At 40.5% G+C, this 24,497-nt stretch overlaps 1 protein-coding gene across 2 annotated transcripts in view; it reads left to right on the top strand.

Annotated features, from left to right (window-relative positions):
- The window catches only part of slc9a5 (solute carrier family 9 member A5), a 279,061-nt gene that overhangs the window by 183,548 nt on the left and 71,016 nt on the right, over nucleotides 1-24,497 (top strand). For both annotated transcript variants that reach the window (XM_043707124.1, XM_043707125.1), the window contains exons 8-9: nucleotides 6,615-6,704; nucleotides 8,664-8,734. In XM_043707124.1, the coding sequence (XP_043563059.1) occupies nucleotides 6,615-6,704; nucleotides 8,664-8,734 (161 nt within the window). The remainder of the gene's footprint in view (nucleotides 1-6,614; nucleotides 6,705-8,663; nucleotides 8,735-24,497) is intronic.

Raw genomic sequence — 24,497 nt, 5'->3', positions numbered from 1 at the left:
AGGTTGAGGTGATTGAAACTTGCTTCTGAGATGAATGATTTGGGTTTTACATTTCCATTAGCTGTGGAACTCTCTGTTGGTTACACTGCAAGTGGCCCTGTTTAATGCAGTGCAACCTGGTTATTCTTGCAGTCCTTGACCTTATTTTTGAATAAATATCTCATTATTCCATCTGATTTTACACATAATATCTTCAAGTGATTCCACTCTCAAGTATCTACACATTACTGTCCTACTGACTTCAGGTAAAATGTAGTCAGTGAGACACAGCACATACGCTAAAGTCAGGTAGTTCTTTGTATTATCTCAGAGTGTTGTGCAATTAAGTCTTTCATGATAGGCAGCAGCAGGTTCAGAGCAATTCTGAAGCATCTCCTTTTGAACCTTTCATCATCGGTCAGCCTTCAACTTTTCAGAGACAATAACAGAAATTGCTGGATAGGCTCAACAGGTCTGGCAGTATCTGTGCAGAGAAATCAGAGTTAATGTTTCAGGTCGAGTGACTCTTTCCAAGAACTTGGTCAGCCTTTAACGTTTCAAAGTTCACACAAAATGCAAACTTGCCATGAGATGCTCAAGTATCATTTACCTTGGGAGAGGCAGCACTCCACAGTGAGGGAGAGTGGGCATGTGAATTGTTCATTGCATACCTCCCATGATTGGGCGGTACCTGGAGCTCAGCCAAACATTCAGTTTGAAGACATCAGGCAAAGCCGATGTCATGGCCATTAGTTTTGCCTGATTTGGTTGATGTAATTCCTGATGACTTCGTAGTGAGTAAGAAGTATGGAGGGGTGATGGAGAGAAGTAGTGAAGGGTTGGGTAATGAATGAATGCATGGCTGAATAGTGGCTTGGCTAGGGATAAGATTTAAAAAGTGCTTCTGTTGAAGAAATTAAATCTGACTCAATTGGTTCCAGCAAGACTGACAACTGTATATGGGAATAGGCTTGGAGAACAGGGAGCAGGAGAGATGGAGGTTAAAATGCCTCAGTGGAGATAGGGGTGGCTATGAGCTACTCAGGGGTGGACTGAGGACACCAGAGTGATGGAAATTGCCTCTGGATGAGGAGTGAGAATGAGAACATAGTTACCCAGCTTAAGTGTTGCTGGAGATCACTATGGGATTAACATCAAGTGAAGCCATAGAAAGATATGGGAAGATAGACCTGTGCACCCAATAGCTTAATGTGGTGGACTGGTTACCATTCTTCAGCCTTTGATTGGTGAAGGAGTATTTCATGTTTCAGTGACTGTGCTGATGAACAGCTCTTCAGAATATTTAGCCTGTGCTTTAATGTTCCGAGGAAGAAGGTCACATCCAGCCTCAAAGAAATACAGTAATAAGTTTGAGCTCATGGTGGTGCAGAAAGTATTGAATATGAATATTAAAAATGTAATTAGCTTCAGCTCACTGATACATTTTTGCCGCAGTGTGATTTCTTTCTAAGCTTCATCATGGAGTTTATTGCTTTCACAATGATGAGTCTGTGCAGCAGGTAATGAATCTCCATAGAAACAAATAAAAATAGCCAGCTCATATATTGTAATTAGCTCGGCAAACTAAATGCATTAATTATATGATGAAAAGGGCAGATAAGCAAGCATCTGTTCATGACTTTATTGTCCCGTTAACTATATACAGGTCTAACCTTTGTTGAAAGTGAAGTTTGCTCCAAGCATTACTTAAGTAACAGAGCTTTATGTAGTGACACAGCATAAAGCAGATGCCTCATGTCTGCTCTAGTTATCATTTGAAGGCCCTGTCATATTGCAGATACACAAGTGAGTCACTGAATGATTCAGTGATCAGTCAAAATTAAAATAGTCACTCTGTACATGATCTTACTCCTGATCACGCTGAACATAGAGGAGATTCTGGATTTGTGAGTTTTTCTCCTTTTTCTTCCTGTCTTGTTTTCCTGGTTCATACAGGGGTAAAGTTCCACAGCCACAGAAAGCCAGTAGTAACTTGTCTAAAAGGTCATCCACAGAATTTTAATGCAAAACAATGACTGTTCAGCAATGGAAGGCATCACAGTCAAGCCTGTCCCAATCCTAATTATAATATCCATAAGTGCAGCTTTTCACAGGGGTCCACATTAGTTAAAAAGAAAACCTAATATCCTGCTTGGTGTTTTTTGCCCCCTAAAATCCTCCTGCATCTGGGGGCAACAGTAATGTCTCCTTTCAGGTGTACAAAGTTAAAAATCACACAACACCAGGTTATAGTCCAACAGGTTTAATTGGAAGCACACTATCACCTGATGAAGGAGCGACGCTCCATCAGGTGATAGTGGAGGGCTCAATCCTAACACACAGAACTTATAGCAAAAATTTACAGTGTGATGTAACTGAAATTATACATTGAAAAATTGATTGTCTGTTAAGCCTTTCATCTGTTAGAATATAGTGATAGTTTCACTTCTTTCATGTGTAAATCTCAAAATCTTTTTTTAAAATGTTGCATTCTTGGGTTAGCTGTTAACAATGGTAATAGCTAGACAATATGTTGAAGGTGTTGGCCCCTGTGTTCTCTGTCTATGCCATGACGTTTAGATTGATTCTAATCTTAAAAGTGAGATAACGGAGTTTTACATAAATTCATGCAGTTTCTGAGTTCAGAGTTCTACATGAATGCGTGCAGTTTTTGAGCAAAGTACAATGTAATCCTGCAAGTACAAATTCACCCCTCAAAATGTGTGTGTGTAGTGAGTGCAGAGTGTTTCAAGTCTGTGAGGGGGTGTATGTGTGAGTGTGGGAGTGTGTGTGTCTGTAAGGGTGTGTGTGGGTGTCTGTGTGTGCGTCTATGTGTATGTGTATGTGTGTATAGGAGTGCCTGTGTGTATGTGAGAGTGTGTGTGTGTAGGAGTATCTGTGTATATGTGTATAGTGCAATGGTTGTCACCTGTAATGTGACATGAACCTAAGGTCCCGGTTGAGGCCCTCCCTATGGGTACCGAACTTAGCTATCAGCCTCTGCTCGGCCACTTTCACCTTTCAGGTGAGAATGGTCCACTTCAACACAGAGCACTGATTAAAACAGAAACCTCTCTGATTTCAGTACATCATTTACTCTGTTAGCAATCAATTTAACTCTTCTTTTGACTTGATGCTGATTTGAAGGGTACATGCTATGAGTTAAAAGTCTGTGAGAAGATTTGTAGCTCGGGTGCTCGTTGTTGTGGTTCTGTTCACCGAGCTGGGAATTTGTGTTGCAGACGTTTCGTCCCCTGTCTAGGAGACATCCTCAGTGCTTGGTTGCCTCCTGTGAAGCGCTTCTGTGTTGCTTCCTCCAGCATTTGTAGTGATTTGTACCTGCTGCTTCCGGTTGTCAGTTCCAGCTTTCCACAGTATATTGGGTCCAGGTCGATGTGTTTGTTGATAAAATCTGTGGATGAGTGCCATGCCTCTAGAAATTCCCTGGCTGTTCTCTGTTTGGCTTGTCCTGTAATAGTGGTGTTGTCCCAGCCGAATTCATGTTGCTTGTCTTGTGTGTGTGTGTCTACTAAGGATAGCTGGTCGTGTCGTTTCGTGGCTAGTTGGTGTTCATGGATGCGGATCTTTAGCTGTCTTCCTGTTTGTCCTATGTAGTGTTTTGTGCAGTCCTTGCATGGGATTTTGCTCATGAGCAAAACCAATGTAGTGTACAAAATCCCATGCAAGGACTGCACAAAACACTACATAGGACAAACACGACATGCTATCCTTAGTAGCCACACACGCAGATGACAAGCAACATGAATTCGACTGGGACAACACTACTATTATAGGACAAGCCAAACAGAGAACAGCCAGGGAATTCCTAGAGGCATGGCACTCATCCACAGATTCTATCAACAAACACATCGACCTGGACCCAATATACCGGCCACTGCAGCGGACAACCGGAAGCGGCAGATACAAACCACTACAAATGCTGGAGGAAGCAACACAGAAGCGCTTCACAGCAGGCTCCCAAGCACTGAGGATGTCACCTAGACAGGGGACAAAACGTCTGCACCACAAATTCCCAGCTCGGTGAACAGAACCACAACATGCTATGAGTTAGTTAGTTTATTTACCCAGTATTTACTTTACCATTATTGAGAAAAGGGTTTCAGCACTTCAAAAATTAAAGTTGTTTTTACAGGAGTAAAGCTGCATATTTTATATGATCTTAACATCATTTTGGTTTAGTAACAACTTAAGCAGGTAATATAATACAGCCAGAGCAGGTTCACTTTGAATTTCTTTGAATTTCGGTTCCAGAAATAAATTTCACATCACTTGGGAGTGTCACCCCAACTACAGCATAGAATTTACAGCACATAAAGCAGGCGTTAATGTTTATACAACTCGTCTTTCAGCTTATGCTACCTAAACTTATTAGCATAGCTTTCTATTCATATTTCTCCACGTGCTTTTCCAGTTTCCCCTTCAATATATCTATACTGCTCACTGCAATGATTTCATGTTGCCCTTCAATTATTGCATGTGGCAATGTATACCACATTCTGAACAATCTCTAAATAAAAAAGTTTCTTCTGAGTTCCCTGAGTCAATACAATGCTATCTTTTAAAACATAATTTCAATGGTTCAGAGGTCTTTACCAAGACCCTGTAAACTTGTAACATTAGTAAACAGCAGGCAGAATTTGACATCTCCCCAGAGAGACTAGAAATATCTATAGTCAGCAAGATTAAATGTTAATAGAGAAATGTTTTCTTAGTGATCAAGTGTTGGCTGGAATCTTAACTAAAAACCAATAGGACTGCAGATGCTGAAAATGATGGCAGGAACCTTGCTGTGTTCTTCTGGATTGTTAAGTCTCGATTATACCATTGGTGGTAATATAAACTGAGTATTCCCAGGGCAACTAAAACATTTCTGACCATTAACAATTTGGTTCTGAATGTACCAGGACCACAGTGGTTAATCTTTCTGTACGTTAAGAGCATTCAGTCAATTAGTGTGAAACCCACTTCTTAGGTAACAAGTAACTTCACCACATGGATTCAAAAGAAAAAGGATAGTCCTGCAGATTTAGTTTATTTTTAAATTGATGTCTGCAGAGAAAATTTCTTTTCTTTATTTGGTGTGTTTGTTTGCATCTTTGCTGAGCAAAATAAATCAATAATTTTGTTGCATTCATTGTTGAGTAGCTCAGAAGTACCACAAGGCTCAATCCTTTCTTATGTTTGTACCCTCTTTTGTTCTGAATTACTGTTGACCAAGTAAGCATGATACAACATCTGAACAAATGGCTCAATCTTGTCCACTGACCTACCATGAAAAATGTGGGAGCGTTGGAATTTGGTTTGAAGCGGTGCTATGACTGAGATTGGACTGTCTTTCCTTAGTTACACTACTGTATTGTTTACAATAAAAATGTAAATGTTTTCAACAAGTTATCTAATTTAACTGTATTGGTTCCAAAATATACTGAAATCCATCAACCAAGTTCCCTTAATATACAACCAAGATCGTGGCTGATCTTTGCAACAGCTTCACCTTCCCACATTACTCCCACTAACTGTTGTAAAATCCCCAGATCAAGTTCAAATTCAAGTTTGATACATTTCCTTTGTTTTCCTTTAAGCCACTTGGAACATCTCAGTTCGGTAAATTCAAACTGAACAGAATAGAAACAAGGGATGTGGAAACAGTGTTATAAGGTGAGGCTGAGGTAAAAGATCAGCCAAGCTCTTATTGAGTAGTTCAAAGGTACCGAATGGCTCAATCCTTTCTTATGTTTGTATCCTCTTTTGTTCTGAATTGCTGTAGACAAAGTAAATATGGGGCGAAAGTGAGGACTGCAGATGCTGGAGATCAGAGTCTAGATTAGAGTGGTGCTGGAAAAGCACAGTAGGTCAGGAAGCATCCGAAAAGCAGGAAAGTCGATGTTTCAGACAAAAGCCTTTCATTTCCCATTGAACAAATGGTTCAATCATGTACAGTAACTTACAATATAAACTGGGGGTGGTGAATTTAGTTTGAGGTGGTGTTATGACTGAGGTTGGACCGTCTTTCCTCAGTTCCACTGTTTGCAACCCATATTTAAATGTTTCTGTAAGTTATTTAATTTAATTATATTAGTTTCAAGAGAAGAGAGACTGGATAATCTCAGGCTGTTTTCTTTACAGCAGAGAAGATTTAAGAGAGGAAATGACGGAGGTGTATAAGATTATGAAGGGCATGGGCATGGCGGATAGAAAGCATTTGATCTTGTGAGTCGGTAACAAAGGGGGAAAATTTTAAGGTGAAAGGCAGGAAGTTTATTGGGGAATTGAGAAAATACAATTTCACCTGAGGATGATGGGGGCTCTGGAATGAGGGTAGTTGAGGTAGGAAACCTCATAAAAGTACTTGGATGAGAACTTGAAATGTCATAGTGTAGTTTGTGTTGGTGCAGACTCAAAGGGCAAAAGGGCATTTCTGTACTATATGATTCTCTGAACGGTTAATAAGAATCTGTAGTCAAATGAAACATGGGTCAGATGAGTGTGAAATGGGCTACAGATTCACTATAATTTCTACAAATGATCAATTTCCCCCTTTAATTTTTTTTTATCAACACTGCAGATATCCAAGCACATCCATTCAAGTCTTTCTCATATATTTTCTTTTTCAGGGTTTGACCATTAAACCGCTTGTTAAATGGTTGAAGGTAAAGCGAAGTGATCATCACAAGCCCACACTTAATGAAGAGTTGCATGAACGTGTAGGTGTACAAGATCTGGTCTTTTTCCTTTCTAGAATCTTAAATTTTGTTGCTGCAAATTCAATTTTCCATCCATTAATTTCAAAGTACAGTCTTTTCCTCTATTGTAATAAGCGAATGCTCTCATAGTCACTGATTGTCAAACTGCTATCTGGTACATACATGTTGCCACATATGGACAGGATTTGGGTTTTCTTATGATCCCAACTGACATTATTATTGGACAAACCAGACCCCAGGCCAAAATCTGGCTTGATAGATCCTTTTTGTAACGGGTGGTCTTTCACTGAAACACAAGATTTGGTTTTAACAATAAATGAAACGTTTATTATGCAGAAGACGAGTACACCAAATTATTTACATCTAACACAAGTTTAAAGATGCAACGCACACTCCCCACCCAATTAAGGATGATGGGTGGGCTTCTGAGGCAGGAGGGCCAATAGAGTGTCATCCAGCACTGAGAGGGTAGTAATCTGCTGAGACAGGTAAGGGAGAGAGGGCAGCTCAAGATGCCTTTTCAATACTTTCAATGTGTATCAGGAAACATCTCTGTGAAATATTTCATTTGTGTCAGGAGGGGTCCCTATTTGTTGCCTTAATGACCTGATATATTTATTTGCTGCTTGTGTGCGGTTAGCTGTTCCAGCTCAGGCCTTGCCTGTTTGAATGTGGCTCATGTTGGTAGACCAGCATGCCTGTCAGAACTGAGAATTCTGGGCCCATCTCCTATCCTGTCCCCACTGATTCAGAAAAGTTTGGTCAGAGGTTACTGATAATCTGCTGAATTAACCGGTTTCAGTTTGTCAAAACACAAACACAGTTAAACCACCCAGAGGATAACTCTAAACAATGTCTTCTTTATTGACCCCTCCTGTAACTGTTCTGATTATAAGTAAATGAATCAGATGTCTGTTGTGGAGTGGACATGAGCGGACAATTATTGAAGAATTTTAAGCATTTTGTTAAATTGAATAACTACTGCTTTAATTTAACAATTTGGCAATTGTTAAGCTATTCCTTTACCAGTAATACTGGCAGTTTAAAGAAGGGATAGAAATGTCAAAAAATAAAGAATTGCAGATGCTGGAAATCTGAAACAAAAACAGAAATTGCTGGAGAAACTCAGCAGGTCTGGCAGCATTCTGAAGCTGGGTCACTGGACTTGAAACATTAACTCTGCTTTCACTCCACAGATGCTGCGAGACTTACTGAGTTTCTCCAGTAATTTTTGTTTTTGACGGAGATAGCTCATCTCTGTAAGTAGTTGACCAGAGAAAAGCTATACAGTATTATATAGGACGGTATAAGTTGTGGAAAACTGTCGCAAGCAACGAATGGGACAAAGAAAATCAAATGCTGTTGAAAATCTGAACATGGAAACACTCCTAGGTTAAGGTAGAGGTGTGGAGAAAGATAAATCAAGTAAATTTTCATTTCAGTGATGAGTAGAAGTTGTTATGGGAATCAAAGTGAGGTATGAGGCTCTATATGTGCAAAAATTATTGAAGTTGGTAAGGCTAACAGTTCTTGTGACTAGTTGCAGAACCCTGAACATCTATGCTGTGGGAAAGTCCAGATAAATGAATCCAAACAGCTAATTACCTGCATATAATGGGCATTAGTTGAGTTCCATAAAATAGACTTTTCCATTTTCGTAGTTAATCCACATGATAAACACAGCCTTCTCTATCACTATTGTTAAATTAAAGTTTTCTTAGTATCCCGGGTTTCTTCAATGTTACTATGTTTCCATTTGTTTACAGTGATTTTACAAAAAGATTTTTTGAAGATAAGATGATTGCTTCTGACTGTAGCAGCTATATTCTGCTTTCACAATAATGTGTTCTTTGATCAGTCAGCTCAGGAGATATTCATCGTAATTTGTTGTCATTTCTTTCTTGATAGCAAGTCAATTCTTAGGAATCTGACACCACTTTTTGCTTCTTATATTCAAAGGCTTTTGACCACATTTTGGCAGCCGTAGAAGACATTGTAGGTCACCATGGTTACCATTATTGGAGAGACAAGTGAGTTTCAAAATAAACATTTAATTTATGTGAATTTATATTAAATCAACCCAATAAGGATAGGTAGCTGTATAAGTGCTTTCAAAATATTTTACTTATAAGTGATAATTCACGATAAGTGATTCTTTTGTGGTAACCTCTTGTAGGTCGACAATGTGATAGAACTGCTTTTACCTCAATATTTTCACTGAGCCATCCTTACTTCTCAGAGTTGGATTTTCTATGTAATTATTTTTTCGCTAATATTATCTTTACTGTGTGTAGGAAAAAAAATCTAGTTCTTAACTTCCAGATGAATGAAACAGATACCATACAGATGCTGGGCTGCAGTAGTTCCTGCAACTAGTGTCAAATCTGTTAATAGTTCACTTAAGAAAAACTTTAAAAAAAATAATAGTTCTATGTTTTAAAAGACAAACATGACCTTCCTAAGGATCAATTCTTTTTAATACACAACATGTATTTGCTTTAGGTAAAGGCATTTCTTAGAGGAAGTACTTCCTTAAACAAAATTTTCATAATTCACCAAATCTTTCACATTGCTTTTGAACTGTCACTGCTGCAATATAGCGAAACATTGTTGTAACTTAAGGCTTGAGACAATCTTTGTGTAATGCAGAGGCTGATGGAAAGGAACCTGCTTAACATGATTTTGTAAAAGATAGGTTTTCCAGGGCCCAGGCAGTCCTGAAAGAAACAAGGGTGATTCAGGAAAACTGAAAATAGACTGTTTCCCCTTTGTCTGGAAGTTTCCTGGATTGGGGTTGTAAGTGGAGGTATTTAAATCTGTTTCTGTCCACAAGGAAACTCTTACCAGCTACACACTGGATAGCTGGACCCAATACCTAGAGCAGCTGAGGTCTTCCCATGTTAAGAAAGAGCACCCATTAATACACCATGGTGTAAACAAACCTTACATTGGTAATTTGTCAAGTGTTGCCAATGGCTTCATCTGATGTTGAAGCTAAGTTGAAACATATCCAATGCTTTCGGTAGGACGCGGGAACATGGTTGTTGATAAAAAAAAACTTTCAAAGGAAGGAAATGGAGCCAAAAAAGTTTCTCAATTTGGGTGAAACTTGCCCTCTCAAATGAGCAAGAAAAATCCCATGATGCTGTTCAGATTAAGGGAGTTCCTGCCAACATTCATTCCTGAACCATCATCACCAAAACAGACTATCGGGTCATTGCTATTTTTGGGAGCTTGCTGTGTAAAAATTGGCTGTCGTGTCCATGTATTAAAAAGTATGACATCACTTCAATAGTAATTCATTGGCTGTAAAATGTTTCAGATGTGGTGGGACTATGAAAGGCAGTGTATAAATGCATGCTTTTAAAAAAATCTACATTGTGTGCATGTCTCCAGATGGACTGAACATTTCAACACTAAAGCTCAGGGGGCCAGTTTCCATTCCCGCCAGCCAGAATGCAGTATTTGTAAAATCAGAATTAGATTTTATTGTCATGTGTACTCAAGTTCAGGACAGAGAAAAGTGCACAAGATTGCCATTCACTGGCATCATCTTACTCACAAAACCATAATTTTCCAAAAAAGTAAATTTTTAAAAAGCATAAATAAAAGAAAAAGAGCCAAAAGGAAAGAAAAAAAAATGTAGAGATCTTAAAATCCCTCACCTGGAGTCTCTTATAGCAAAACAATTGCCAGGAGGAGTCACGTTTTTGCTGCTGCTGTCATGGCTGCTGTCACCAGCTCAGATCGACAGGAGGAGATTTGCCATCTCCCCAATCACCAGGAGGAGTCGCAACCTAGCTACTGCTGATACCACCACCTCTGATCGCCAGGAAGCTGCTGCCATTCTGCACATGGACCGCTCTCACTGCCATGACGATGCTGCCGAATCCCTGCAAAAGGCTTTAAAGAAAAGCAAAATGAAGAAAGAAAAGCGAAAGCAAAAAGAAGAAAAAGAGGAAGAAAAGCCAGTGGGAGGGGAGGAGCCCTGGGCTCAGCCCTACTACTCCACCGCCATCTTGGTTTGATAGTTTGCAAACTTTGAAGTGTAGAAAATATGCAAAAACATTGAATTAAGAGCCTAATTCTGTCTATTCCAACTTTAAATGGTTCTATAAAGGGTGAGTGATTTCCTCTGGCAAAACATTGCAAAGTGACAGGGATAGAATGAAAATCTATTCAGTTTTTCAACCATTCACTTTACATGTAAAAGTGACAGTTTTCTTATGATTCCCATTAAATATACATGAGGCACTATATTGGAGATAGAAAGAGCATTGCAATATTTATAATTTAATTCAGATCTATTTGCTTGATAAATTATTACTTTGCCCTTCTAGCTTTTAATTTCTTTGAACTTTAATTATTATTGTAATTACTTGGAACTGTATTACAGCATAGTTATATTGCAAAGTACAATGTAATACTAGGCATAACTTTAATCAAGAATAGATTGCTTTAAAACAGGAAAGTCAACAAGTCAAGAAATTATTGTTCGTATTACATTTGTAGTTAATTTCTTCATCTATTATTTTAACAGGGAAGTGAAATCCATTATTTTAAGTAAATTAACAGATCACTAAAGTGACAGAAAACATGATAATAAGTCAATAGTCAGTTGTTCACCACCAATACTAACGCAAGGAGCTGTTTTTGGATGCTGTTGCCAAAGAAAAGGAGTGATCAAGCATAATTGTTCGCGGTCATTTGAAGTAACATTGCAGGAGCAGGAAGAGATATCACTTCAAGTGACTCTCTGGCCCAGTTCGGTAGGTAAGAATGGAACTAGGCATTCCTTTCAGCTCAGGAGGCTTCAGAGGAGGTGTCCAGCTGTGCCAGAGTCTGTTGGCTGAGAAGGATGAGGAGCAATAATTTCCTCTTATCACCATCACATGGGGATGACATTTGTGACATTGAGGAGAGCATGATTGTACCATGGCAGGAGTGGAAACCTGATTGGAGGAATTCAAACATGACCTTCCTGGAAAATACTAGGCATCAATTTGTGAGGTAACAGTATACTCAGAGACTTTAGAGAGAAAAGAGAGTTTGGAGATGGATCAGCAGTTGTAAAGCTGCAGGTCATGCGTTGGTTCTTTGAGTAGAGATGAGATGACACAGATTTAAAAGACAGAGAACAGACCTCCAGGTGAGAGAACTGTTATCAGTGGGTCCCAGAAGGAATTCAGGGAGTCAGCGTTTTATGGGGTCAATGGTGCTGTAAGTGTTCTGATGGGTAAGCTGAGCCTGGGGTGTGTATAAAGAGTAATGGAATTTGGAGAAATTTGCAAATTCAGGCCTTTGACAGAGTCGGAGATGGGTGTGGTTTGGGGGAAGTTTGTAAAATGGGCCAGGGGAAGAAGTTTTAATTGAATGTAGAACAGCAACAGAATATGAAAATAGCAGTAAGAGAAGGTCATTTGACTTCCTTAAATGGAAGGCCCCTTATTTTGAGACTGTGTCCTGTTGTAGACTCTCCCACAAAAACAAATTCTCACCGTGTCCAACCTGTCAAAACCCTTCAGTTTTCATTAAGGCCACCTCTCATTCTTCTAAACTCCATTGAGTTATAGACCCAACCTGCTCAACCTATCTTCAGAAGACAACACCTTAATCACACAAGTCAACCAGTGAATCGTAGAAACATAGAAAATAACTGTAGGAATAGGCCATTCAGGCTTTCAAGCCTGCACAGCCATCCGAGATGATCATGTCTTATCACATGATTCAGTCCCCTGTTCCCACTTTTTCTCTACACTCTTTAATTACTTTCACCCTAAGAACCATATCTGATTCCTTCTTGAAGATATTCAGCGTTTCACCTCAATTCCACAGGCTCACCTGGATGATGATATTTCTCCTCATCTCAGACCTAACTGGGCTACCTTGTATCCTCAGACTGTGACCCCTGTCTCTAGACTCCTCGGTCATTGAGAACATCCTTTCTGCATTTACTTTATCTGATCTGCTATACTCAATTCAAGTATATCCCTTTTAAGTAAGGAGACAAAAAATATTTGTAGGACTCTCAGTGCAGTCCTATATAGCTGTAGCAAGACTTCTGATTTGCATTCTCCATTCCCATTGCAATAAACGGCAACATTCCAATTACTTTCTCAATTACTTATTGTTTTGCATGCTGTCTTTTTGTGTTTCATGTATAAGGACATCCAGATGCCTCTGTACCATGGAAATAATATTTTGATTTTCTATTCTCCCCACCACAGTTAACAACTGCATATTTTCCCGTTTTATATTCCATCTGCCTTTTTTGCTTTGCATGATCCTCACAACTTTCTTTCTTACCTATCATCAGCAAATTTGGCTATAATACAATTGGTGTCTTCATCAGGTTTTTGATACTGATCCTAATTAGTTGGTACCCCAGCAATTACATTTGTTAACCTGAAAGTAACCCATCCATCTCTGTTTCCAGTGTTAAGTTGTTATGATCCTAGCTAATGTTATTACTGGACAAGTCAGATCCCAGACTGAAATCTGACTTAGTCATAGAGTCATAAAGATGTGCAGCACGGAAACAAACCTTTCGATCCAAATCGTCCATGCTGACCAAATATCCCAACCCAATCTAGTTCCATTTGCCCATATCCCTCCAAACTCTTCCTATTCATATACCCATCCAGATGCCTTTTAAATGTTGCAATCATACTAACCTCCACCTCTGGCATCTCATTCCATACATGTACCACCCTCTGCATGAAAAAGTTGCCCCTTAGGTCCCTTTTATATCTTTCCCCTCTTACCCTAAACCTATGACCTCTAGTTCTGGACCCCTTTCAAGTTTCACAACAGGCCTTCCAATAGGAAGGAGACCAGAATTGCACACAATATTCCAAAAGTGGCCGAACCAATGTCCTGTACCGCCGCAACATAACCTCCCAACTCCTGTACTCAATACTCTGACCAGTAAAGGAAAGCATACCAAACGCCGTCTTCACTATCCTATCTACCTGCGACTCCACTTTCAAGAAGTTATGAACCTGCACTCCAAGATCTCTTTGTTCAGCAGCACTCCCTAGGACCTTATCATTAAGTGTGTAAGTCCTGCTAAGATTTTCTTTCCCAAAATGCAGCACCTCGCATTTATCTAAATTAAACTCCATCTGCTACTCCTCAGTCCATTAACCCATCCAATCAAGATCCCGTTGTAATCTGAGGTAACCTTCTTCGTTGTCCATTACATCTCCAATTTTGGTGTCATCTGCAAACTTACTTACTATAATTTATGCTCGCATCCAAATCATTTATGTAAATGACAAAAAGTAGAGGGCCCCGCACCGATCCTTGTGGCACTCCACTAGTCACAGGCCTCCAGTCTGAAAAGCAACCCTCCACCACCACCCTCAGTCTTCTACCTTTGAGCAAGTTCTGTATCCAAATGGCTAGTTCTCCCTGTATTCCATGAAATCTAACCTTGCTAACCAGTCTCCCATGGGGACCTTGTCAAATGCCTTACTGAAGTCCATGTAGATCTCGTCTACTGCTCTGCCCTCATCAATCCTCTTTGTTACTTTTTCAAAAAACTCAATCAAGTTTGTGAGACATGATTTCGCACACACAAAGTCATGTTGACTATCCCCAGTCAGTCCCTGCCTTTCCAAATACATGAGGAGAAAGTGAGGTCTGCAGATGCTGGAGATCAGAGCTGGAAATGTGTTGGCTGGAAAAGCGCAGCAGGTCAGGCAGCATCCAGGGAACAGGAGAATCGACGTTTCGGGCATAAGCCCTTCTTCAGGATGCGATTTCCAAATACATGTACATCCTGTCCCTCAGGATTCCCTCCAACAAATTGTCTACCAGGTTCACTGGTCTATAGTTCTCTGCTTGTCCTTACCACCCTTTTTAAACAGTGGCACCACGTTAGCCAACCCCTAATCTTCTGGCACCTCACCTGTGACTATCGACAATACAAATCTCTCAGCAAGGGTCCCAGCAATCACTTCCCTAGCTTCACACCGAGTTCTAGGGTACACCTTGGGGATTTGTCCACTTTTATATGTTTCAAGACATCCAGCACTTCCTCCTCTGCAATATGAACATTTTTCAAGATGTCAACATCAATTTCCCTACATTCTATATCCTCCATGTCCTTTTCCACAGTTATCACTGATGCAAAATCTCTTGTGGCTCCACACAAAGGCCGCCTTGCTGATCTTTGAGGGGCCCTATTCTCTTCCCTGTTACCCTTTTGTCTTTAATGTATTTGTAAAAACCCTTTGGATTCTCCTTAATTCTATTTGCCAAAGCTATCTCATGTCCCCTTTTTGCCCTCCTGATTTTCCTCTTAAATATGATCCTACTGCCTCTACACTCTTCTAAGGATTCATTCGATCTATCTTGTCTATACCTGAATATGCTTCCTTTTCTTTTCTTAACCAAACCCTCAATTTTTTTAGTGATCCAGCATTCCCTACACCTACTGGCCTTTCCTTTCACCCTGACAGGAATATACTTTCTCTGGACTCTTGTTATCTCATTTCTGAAGGCTTCCCATTTTCCAGCCGTCCCTTTACCTGTGAACATCTGCTCCCAATCAGCTTTTGAAATTTCTTGATCGATCATTTAGTTTTGTTTTATCAATGTGGTCTCTCAATGAAACATGAGTACTCAATATGGCATATTTGATTTTAACAATGAAACAGAAGATTATTACACAAAAATAATTAAGATAAAATAGAATGAACCTAGCCATGTACACATAACACAGATTTAAAGATTTCAAAACACACATTAGATATATGACCTCTTTAATCACAAAAACTTCACTTTCCAGTACTCACATCAGAGCAAATTCCTTTTCCACCACCCCTATAGGAATTAATCTAAGTGTGACTTCAACTTCCAATCTTTGAAGTTGATAGCCTCTGCCTGGAGCTTTCACACATTGAGCCTAAACTTTCACAGTTTCAAAATGCCTTCAGGGTTTTAGCCAAAATCTTCTCATCTGGAGATTTTATTAAACCAGTTAAATCGAAGTGAGCTATTTCTAACCGTTTTAGAACATAGAAACATAGAACATAGAACAGTACAGCACAGAACAGGGCCTTCAGCCCATGATGTTGTGCCGACCATTGATCCTCATGTAAGATAAACCTAATGTACGAACCCTCAAATTTCTGTGACCATATGCATGTCCAGCAGTCTCTTAAATATCCCCAATGACCTCGCTTCCACAACTGCTGCTGGTAACGCATTCCATGCCCTCACAACTCTCTGCGTAAAGAACCCGCCTCTGACATCCCCTCTATACTTTCCGCCAAACAGCTTTAAACTATGACCCCTCGTGTTAACAATTTCTGCCCTGGGATAAAGTTTCTGGCTATCAACTCTATCTATGCCTCTCATTATCTTGTACACCTCAATTATGTTCCCTCTCTTCCTTCTTTTTTCCAATGAAAAAAGTCTGAGCCTCTCTTCATAAGATAAACCCTCCAGTCCAGGCAGCATCCTGGTAAACCTCCTTTGAACCCTCTCCAAAGCATCCACATCTTTCCTATAACAGGGCGACCAGAACTGGACACAATATTCCAAGTGCGGTCTAATCAAAGTTTTATAGGCTGCAACAAGATCTCGCGGCTCTTAAACTCAATCCCCCTGTTAATGAAAGCCAAAATACCATATGCTTTCGTAACAACCCTGTCCACCTGGGTGGCAATTTTAAGGGATCTATGTACCTGCAAACCAAGATCCCGCTGTTCCTCCACACTGCCAAGAATCCTGTCTTTAATCCTGTACTCCACTTTCAAGTTCGACTTTCCAAAATGCATCACTTCGCATTTATTCAGGTTGAACTCCATCTGCCACCTCTCAGCCCATCTCTGCATCCTGTCACTGTCACGCTGCAGCCTACAACTGTCAACGACACCTCCAACCTTTGTGTCGTCTGCAAACTTGCTAACCCATCCTTCAATCTCCTCATCCAAGTCATTAATAAAAATAGCAAAGAGTAGAGGCCCAAGAACAGAGCCCTGTGGAACACCACTCACCACTGACCTCCAGGCAAAATACTTTTCTTCACTGGCTGTCTTCTGTCGACCAGCCAATTCTGTATCCAGACAGCTAAATTTCCCTGTATCCCATTCCTCCTGACTTTCTGAACGAGCCTACCATGGGGAACCTTATCAAATGTCTTTAAACTGTCTTCTCCCTTTCTCATGAGGGAAAGTTTATGCATCACTCTTTAGCCAAGAATTGATGTTGCTCAAACTGAAGCTAAAAACAAAAAAAAATTTTTTTCAAGCTATGAGAGTTTACCCTAATCAAAACAAACTAAACAATCCCTGACCTTTTAAAATGGAGTCTAATGCATAACTATTTGCTTTGTTCACTTCTAAAGTTCTTTCAATATAAACAAATACCCAGTACTCTCTAGGAAGTCTTTCTCTTACACTGTGTTCAACACTGGAGGTTGGCAAACGTGGTGTCACTGTTTAAGAAGGGTGGTAAAGACAAGCCAGAGAACTATAGACCGGTGAGCCTGACCTCAGTGGTGGGCAAGTTGTTGGACGGAATCCTGAGGGACAGGATGTACATGTATTTGGAAAGGCAAGGACTGATTAGGGATAGTCAACATGGCTTTGTGCGTGGGAAATCATGTCTCACAAACTTAATTGAGTTTTTTTAAGAAGTAACAAAGAAGATTGATGAGGGCGGAGCAGTAGATGTGATCTATATGGACTTCAGTAAGGCATTTGACAAGGTTCCCCATGGGAGACTGATTAGCAAGGTTAGATCTCATGGAATACAGGGAGAACTAGCCATTTAGATACAGAACTGGCTCAAAGATACAAGACAGAGGGTGGTGGTGGAGGGTTGTTTTTCAGACTGGAGGCCTGTGACCAGTGGAGTGCCATGAGGATCGGTGAAGGGTCCTCTACTTTTTGTCATTTACATAAATGATTTGGATGCGAGCATAAGAGGTACAGTTAGTAATTTTGCAGATGACACCAAAATTGGAGGTGTAGTGGACAGCGAAGAGGGTTACCTCAGATTACAACAGGATCTGGACCAGATGGGCCAATGGACTGAGAAGTGGCAGATGGAGTTTAATTCAGATAAATGTGAGGTGCTGCATTTTGGGACTTATACACTTAACGGTAAGGTGTCATGTTGTGGCTGTACAGGACATTGGTTAGGCCACTGTTGGAATTTTGCGTGCAATTCTGGTCTCCTTCCTATCGGAAAGATGTTGTGAAACTTGAAAGGGTTCAGAAAAGTTTTACAAGGATGTTGCCAGGGTTGGAGGATTTGAGCTACAGGGAGAGGCTGAACAGGCTGGGACTGTTTTCCCTGGAGCATCTGAGGCTGAGGGGTGACCTTATAGAGGTTAACAAAATTATGAGGGGCATGGATAGGATAAATAGACAAACTCTTTTCCCTTGGGTCGGGTAATCCAGAACTAGAGGGCATAGGTTTAGGGTGAGAGGGGAAAGATATAAAAGGGGCAACTTTTTCACGCAGAGGGTGGTACGTGTATGGAATGAGCTGCCAGAGGATGTGGTGGAGGCTAGTACGATTGCAACATTTCAGAGGCATTTGGATGGGTATATGAATAGGAAGGTTGTGGAGGGATATGGGCCGGATGCTGGCCGGTGGGACTAAATTGGGTTGGGATATCTGGTCGGCATGGACAGGTTGGACCGAAGGATCTCTTTCCATGCTGTACATCTCTATGACTCTATGTATGACTCTATCATGGCTACATAAATGCTTACAGCTTATTCATTGAATCCTTTCAAACACAGAAAACCCATGTGCCACTAGTTCAAATTCAAAATCCAATTTCAAGATCAAATTATGCTAGGGGATTATACATTCCTCGATTTCATTTAAATATATTCGATGATTCCATTTGTTTCATCCTATTAACTTGTATTAGTGGTTATGCATCCCTTGCACGTATTTAATTGTATTTAAATTATATATTGCCCTTTCTATATAATTGTATTAGATAATTATATATTCTTTATCTATTTAAGTACATCAAAGGGCAACATGATTTGATTTAATAGGACTGAACAATATGTAATTGACCGCAGATTACCCTTATTCATGTCCAATAACTGGTTTAAAGACAACCAGTTGGCAGAGACCCACCCAGGAGTTTTTGTTAAAAAGAGTAAAAATTAAATAGGAGTGACATCTTGAAAAATCAAAATAAACGGTGATGTTCTATTTAAATTGTACTGATGCAACATTGTCCACAGAATGAGCAGCAGATGATTGGCATAAGTGTGTGTGTGAAGCTGAGAGTGAGTGTGAGTGGCAGGAGAGAGCAGTAAGGAGTGGGATTTGGAGAATGAGCTATACTTCTGAGTGAGCTGCAAGGCAACATCTGGTAGTGCTGATGTTGACAGAATGGAGCTCTTTGTTTCCTCATGCTACACGCTTCAGGTTTTAAATAGAGACCAGCAATGGCAGAGAAAAGGAGCTGGATGGTTAAATGACTGGTTTCAATCTTTGGGTGTTTTTGCACCACAATTAGCAAACATAAGGCTGACAGCACAATACAATTTGTTATATTGAGGGATTTGTACATAACCTTACGGGTTATCAATGAGATGGTGCTGTTACAGTTAAATATGCATCTGACTAATCTATCTGATTCATCCATGTACTGTTTTCCATACAATGCTATAGGGATCGAGTCTTTATTTTCTTCTACTTCATAAAATACTAAACAGTTTCAGAAATGTTCAAACCCAGTAAGTGAGCAGAGAGACTATCTGCTCTTACCTTTCTAATGCATACTGTAGGAAAATGCAACTACTCCACTGGTCTATTAAATAATCAGCTAATTTTATAAATAACTGTGCACAAGTGCGTGTTGCATTTTGTGAAGGAAAGCATCTGATTATTAGAAAATACTATTCGGCCCTGTTCGGTGTTTGTGAGCATGCAGCAGTCTAATGTATATGCTAACGTAGAGCATGAGGTGGTGCTGTAAAACCACCCTGCGAATAGTCAGAAGGATTGTGCAGTTTTGTTATTGAAGAAAATTATTTTGTTCAGTTTTAATTCATCATTGCTGGATATTATAGTGTTTGCATAATGTTAAATTTTATTTTCCAATTGAGAATGTAGGTGAAACACGATGTGTTGTGCCTTGTGTTGTGTTCCTGTCACCAGCTGGTTTTTGGTATTCTCAGTCACTAAACTGGGGAAATTTAGATATTTACGGAAGTGCAAAGCTAAAGGTGAAATATAAATTTCTAGTTTCTCATGGTATCTGATTGCAGGTTTTCAGTATGATTAGATGTCAATTCTGGTAGATTAGGTCAGATTTGTGGGGATTGTTAACTCAGTTCAGTGTGGTGCAGATTAAAGCTGAAGGCTTTAATCCTGGCTGTGGTTGTTCAAGGAGACCTGCTTCTCACCTTACTCCATGCTTGTGCAGTCATACCCTCAAGCTAGAACTAACCAGTTGAGTCTCTCTATTAGAGAGACATACCTAAAGTCCCTTATGGACTATAGCTCCTTGCATGGATGATTTGTAAATGGGAGTTGGTTTAGTGCAGAGGAGGTTCAGAGTGAGGATTATGCATTTCAATATCATGTCTAAACATGATCACACATTTTCATTTGTCACAACATCTTTATGTTAAAATGGTTAACAAGCTGAAAATAAAAATGTTCTCTGCAAAATCATAAATAAAGGCTTTGATGACCCAAGTTATCATCCTTCTCCCTCTCCCTTACAGACGTATACTAGAAATGCCAGTAACTATTGTTGTCAATGCATTGCCTGTGTTGTTATTAATGTAGAAATTCAAAGTTTGTTGAATTCAGTTTGGTCTGTTATGTTTCTTGTTGTTTAGTATTTTATAAAATAGTCTTTCTGGTGTGAGTCTCTATCTCGTATTGAGGGACCTGTTGTACATCTCCCTCTCCCACACGTTTGCAGCATGGTCTTCGTCAGCTGTTAGTCTCCCAGGACAGGAGCTGTGCTGGCCAGGGCTGGGGTGATTTGGTGAGAGCAATGCCAGGACAGTGTTGCCTCTCTTGCCAGCTATCTTCCAGGTACAACTGCCTCTTGCTACCACTGTGTCAGGCCACTTCCAGTGGACGGCAATGTATGGGTCCTCCACTGTTAATGTAGCCTCTTTTACCATTGTTTCACTTTAAAGTCATTAAGTTATGAGGACCAAAATCTCATTGAGCCCTGAGAGATTCATTATAACATTGTCTAATGCCCAATGCCAACCTGTCAGCATGTGGCCTCTTCCTGTGCCACACTGCTACCTGAGGACTCCTCAGGGAGCCTCTGCCAGAGTGGCTGCCCACCCCTGGCCATATTATAACCACCCTGAGGCGTGACCCAGACCGCCATTGCACTTGGGACACACCCAGACAAGACAGAGGACTCCCCACCCACTCCTCACTCCCAAAGCATTACTATCCCCTCCAATGACTGAGCTCAACGGCCATCTCCCATCCTCCCACAAGGAGGCCTTTGGAATGCTGGGGCCGAGTACAGCAACCCAGCGGAATAACACAGAACCACTGGAGTCTGTCTGGACGAGAGGCGGCCATTTACACACGCCATTTAAAGTTCAGGACACCCTGTTTTTCAAAATAAGACCATAAGACATAGGAGTGGAAGTAAGGCCATTTGGCCCATCGAGTCCACTCCGCCATTCAATCATGGCTGTTGGGCATTTCAACTCCATTTACCTGCACTCTCCCTGTAGCCCGCAATTCCTTGCTAGATCAAGAATTTATCAATCTCTGCCTTGAAGACATTTAACGTCCCAGCCTCCACTGCACACTGTGGCAATGAATTCCACAGGCCCACCACTCTCTGGTTGAAGAAATGTCTCCTCATTTCCGTTCTAAATTGACCCCCTCTAATTCTAAGGCTGTGCCCACGTGTCCTAGTATCCCTACTTAATGGAAACAAATTCCCAGCATCCACCCTTTGTAAGCCATGCATTATCTTGTAAGTTTCTATTAGATCTCCCCTCAACCTTCTAAACTCTAATGAATACAATCCCAGAATCCTCAGCCATTCATCATATGTTAGGCCTACCATTCCAGGGATCATCCATGTGAATCTTCGCTGGACATGCTCCAGTGCCAGTATGTCCTTCCTGAGATGTGGGGCCTAAAATTGGACACAGTGTTCTAAATGGAGCCTAACCAGACTTTATAAAGTCTCAGTAGCACATTGCTACTTTTACATTTCAACCCTCTTGAGATAAATGACAACATTACACTTGCTTTCTTAACCACAGACTCAACCTGCAAGTCAACCTTTAGAGAATCCTGGACTAGCACGCCCAGATTCCTTTGTACTTTGACTTTATGAATTTTCTCACCGTTTAGAAAATAGTCCATGCTTGTATTCTTTTCTCCAAAGTGCAAGACCTCGCATTTGCTCACATTGAATTTCATCAGCCATTTCCTGGACCACTCTCCTAAACTGTCTAAATCTTTCTGCAGCCTCCCCACCTCCTCAGTACTACCTGCCTGTCCACCTAACTTTGTATAATCAGCAAACTTTGCCAGAATGTCCCCAGTCCCTTCATCCAGATCATTAATATATAAAGTGAACAGCTGCGGCCACAACACTGAACCCTGCGGGACACCACTTGTCACTTGCCGCCATTCTGATAAAGAACCTTTTATCCCAACTCTCTGCCTTCTGTCAGACAGCCAATCGTCAATCCATTCCAGTAGCGCACCTTGAACACCATGGACCCTCACCTTATTCAGCAGCCTGCGGTGAGACATTTTACCAAAAGCCTTTTGGAAGTCTAGATAGATAACATCCACTGGATTTCCCTTGTCTAACTTACTTATTATCTCTTCAAAGAATTCTAATAGGTTTATCAGACATGACCTCCCCTTACTAAATCCATGCTGACATGATTAAATCCGACCCTGCATGAAGCAAGATACCGAGGTGCTGGGAATCTGAAATAAAAAGAGAAATGGCTGGAGAAACTCTGGCAGCATCAATGGAAAGAGAAAAACAGAGTTAACCTTTCGAGTCCGATATGACTCTTCAGGAGAAGAAGATGCTCTGAAGAAGAATCATACTGGGCTTGAAATAATAACTGTTCCTCTCTCCATAAACGCTGCCAGACCGGCTGAGTTTCTCCAATGTTTTCTCTTTTTATTATATTTCAATGTAAAAGGTACAGGTGTGATTTTTTTTTCTCTGCTGGAGAAGGCCATACAGGACATACTTCTAGTCTTCAGATCAATTCTTCTGGGAATCAGATTTCACTTGAAGTCTTTTCACTTAATGTCCCGATTCTCTGGAACACAATGCCAACTTTAAGTGAGGACAACATGTGTAATCACTGGTGAAATAACAGAATCATCTGGACTTTGTTTCTAGAAGTTGCGAGTAAATTAATTAATTTAATCCAATTTACAATCAGTTGTCAATAAATTACATGTTACAAAAATGCTTGGTTTGAAAAGTGGCCTCAGATTAGTTTTAAAGAGCCCTCATGCCTGACTCTGTGATAAACAAACAGCAAACTAGCAGTGAGTGCTCTTGCATCAGTTTTAACAGCAGGTTGTAGTGTATCAGTTCCTTACCTGCCTATTGGAAACATGGCATGAATGTGTAGCATGTACCCAGTTCTGAGCTTGGATTCTCTCCTGCTCTTCTTCTTGTTTGTCTTCATTGTGAATGCTGCTTAATTTAGTGTTGCTTCCACAAACCCATTGACCACCTTCAGCTTGCAGTTTCTCTATGATCACCATCCTTCAATCAGCTTACATTGCTGCCTGGTCTCCAGGAAGAACTCAACTTTCTACATCTTACTCAACAGGAACTCTCAAGTGTAGAATCAGACACAATAGAAGGAGATTATTTAGAGTCATACAGTCATACAAAAAGGAACCAGACTGTTCAGTCCAACCAGTCCATTCAGAACCTAATCCCAAACTAAACTAGTCCCATCTGCCTACTCCTGGTCCATATCCCTACAAAGCTTTCCTATTCATGTACTTATCCAAATGACGTTTAAATATTGCAATTGAATCCACATCCACCACTTCCTCAGTAAGGCCATTCCATATGGGAACTACCCTGTATAAAAGGTTTATCTCTCATGTTTTTTTTAAATTTCTCACCTCTCACTGTAAAGATGTGCCCCCTAGTCTTGAAATCACCATCCTAGGTAGAACGGTGGCTCAGTGGTTAGGACCGCTGCCTCACAGCACCAGAGACCTGGTTTCGATTCCTGCCTTGGGCAATTGTTTGTGTGGAGTCTGCACATTCTCCCTGGGTTTGTTCCAATTTCCTCCCACACTCCAAAATGTGTGTGTCAGGTGAATTGGCCATGCTAAATTGCCTATTGTTAGATGGAATGGTTCTGGGTGGGTTACTCTCTGGAGGGTTGGTGTGGACTTGTTGGGCCAAATGGCCTGTTTCCATACTGGAGGGAATTAATCTAATTCCAGGAAAAAGACAACTGCCATTAATCCTAACTGCCCTTCACTGTTTTATAAACTTCTATAAGAACATTGCTTAACCTCCTAGGCTCCAGTGAAAAAGTCTCAGCCTACTCAGCCGTTCTTTGTAATTCATACCTTCCATATCTGGCAACATCTGGGTAAATCTCTTCTAAACCCTCTCCAATTTAATGATACCTTCCAATAACTTGGCAACCAGAACTGGACACAGTATTCCAGAAGAAGTCTCACCAATGTTCTGTACAAGCTCCATATTAATTGTAGCATACTTCTGGGGAATCCTGGTCTAAACATAATTGCAAGTTAAAGCTGAAAATGTGTTGCCGGAAAAGCGCAGCA

The sequence above is a fragment of the Chiloscyllium plagiosum genome, chromosome 17, assembly GCF_004010195.1.
Source record: "Chiloscyllium plagiosum isolate BGI_BamShark_2017 chromosome 17, ASM401019v2, whole genome shotgun sequence".
Lineage (NCBI taxonomy): Eukaryota > Metazoa > Chordata > Chondrichthyes > Orectolobiformes > Hemiscylliidae > Chiloscyllium > Chiloscyllium plagiosum.
This window is presented reverse-complemented; position numbering and strand designations above follow the sequence as displayed.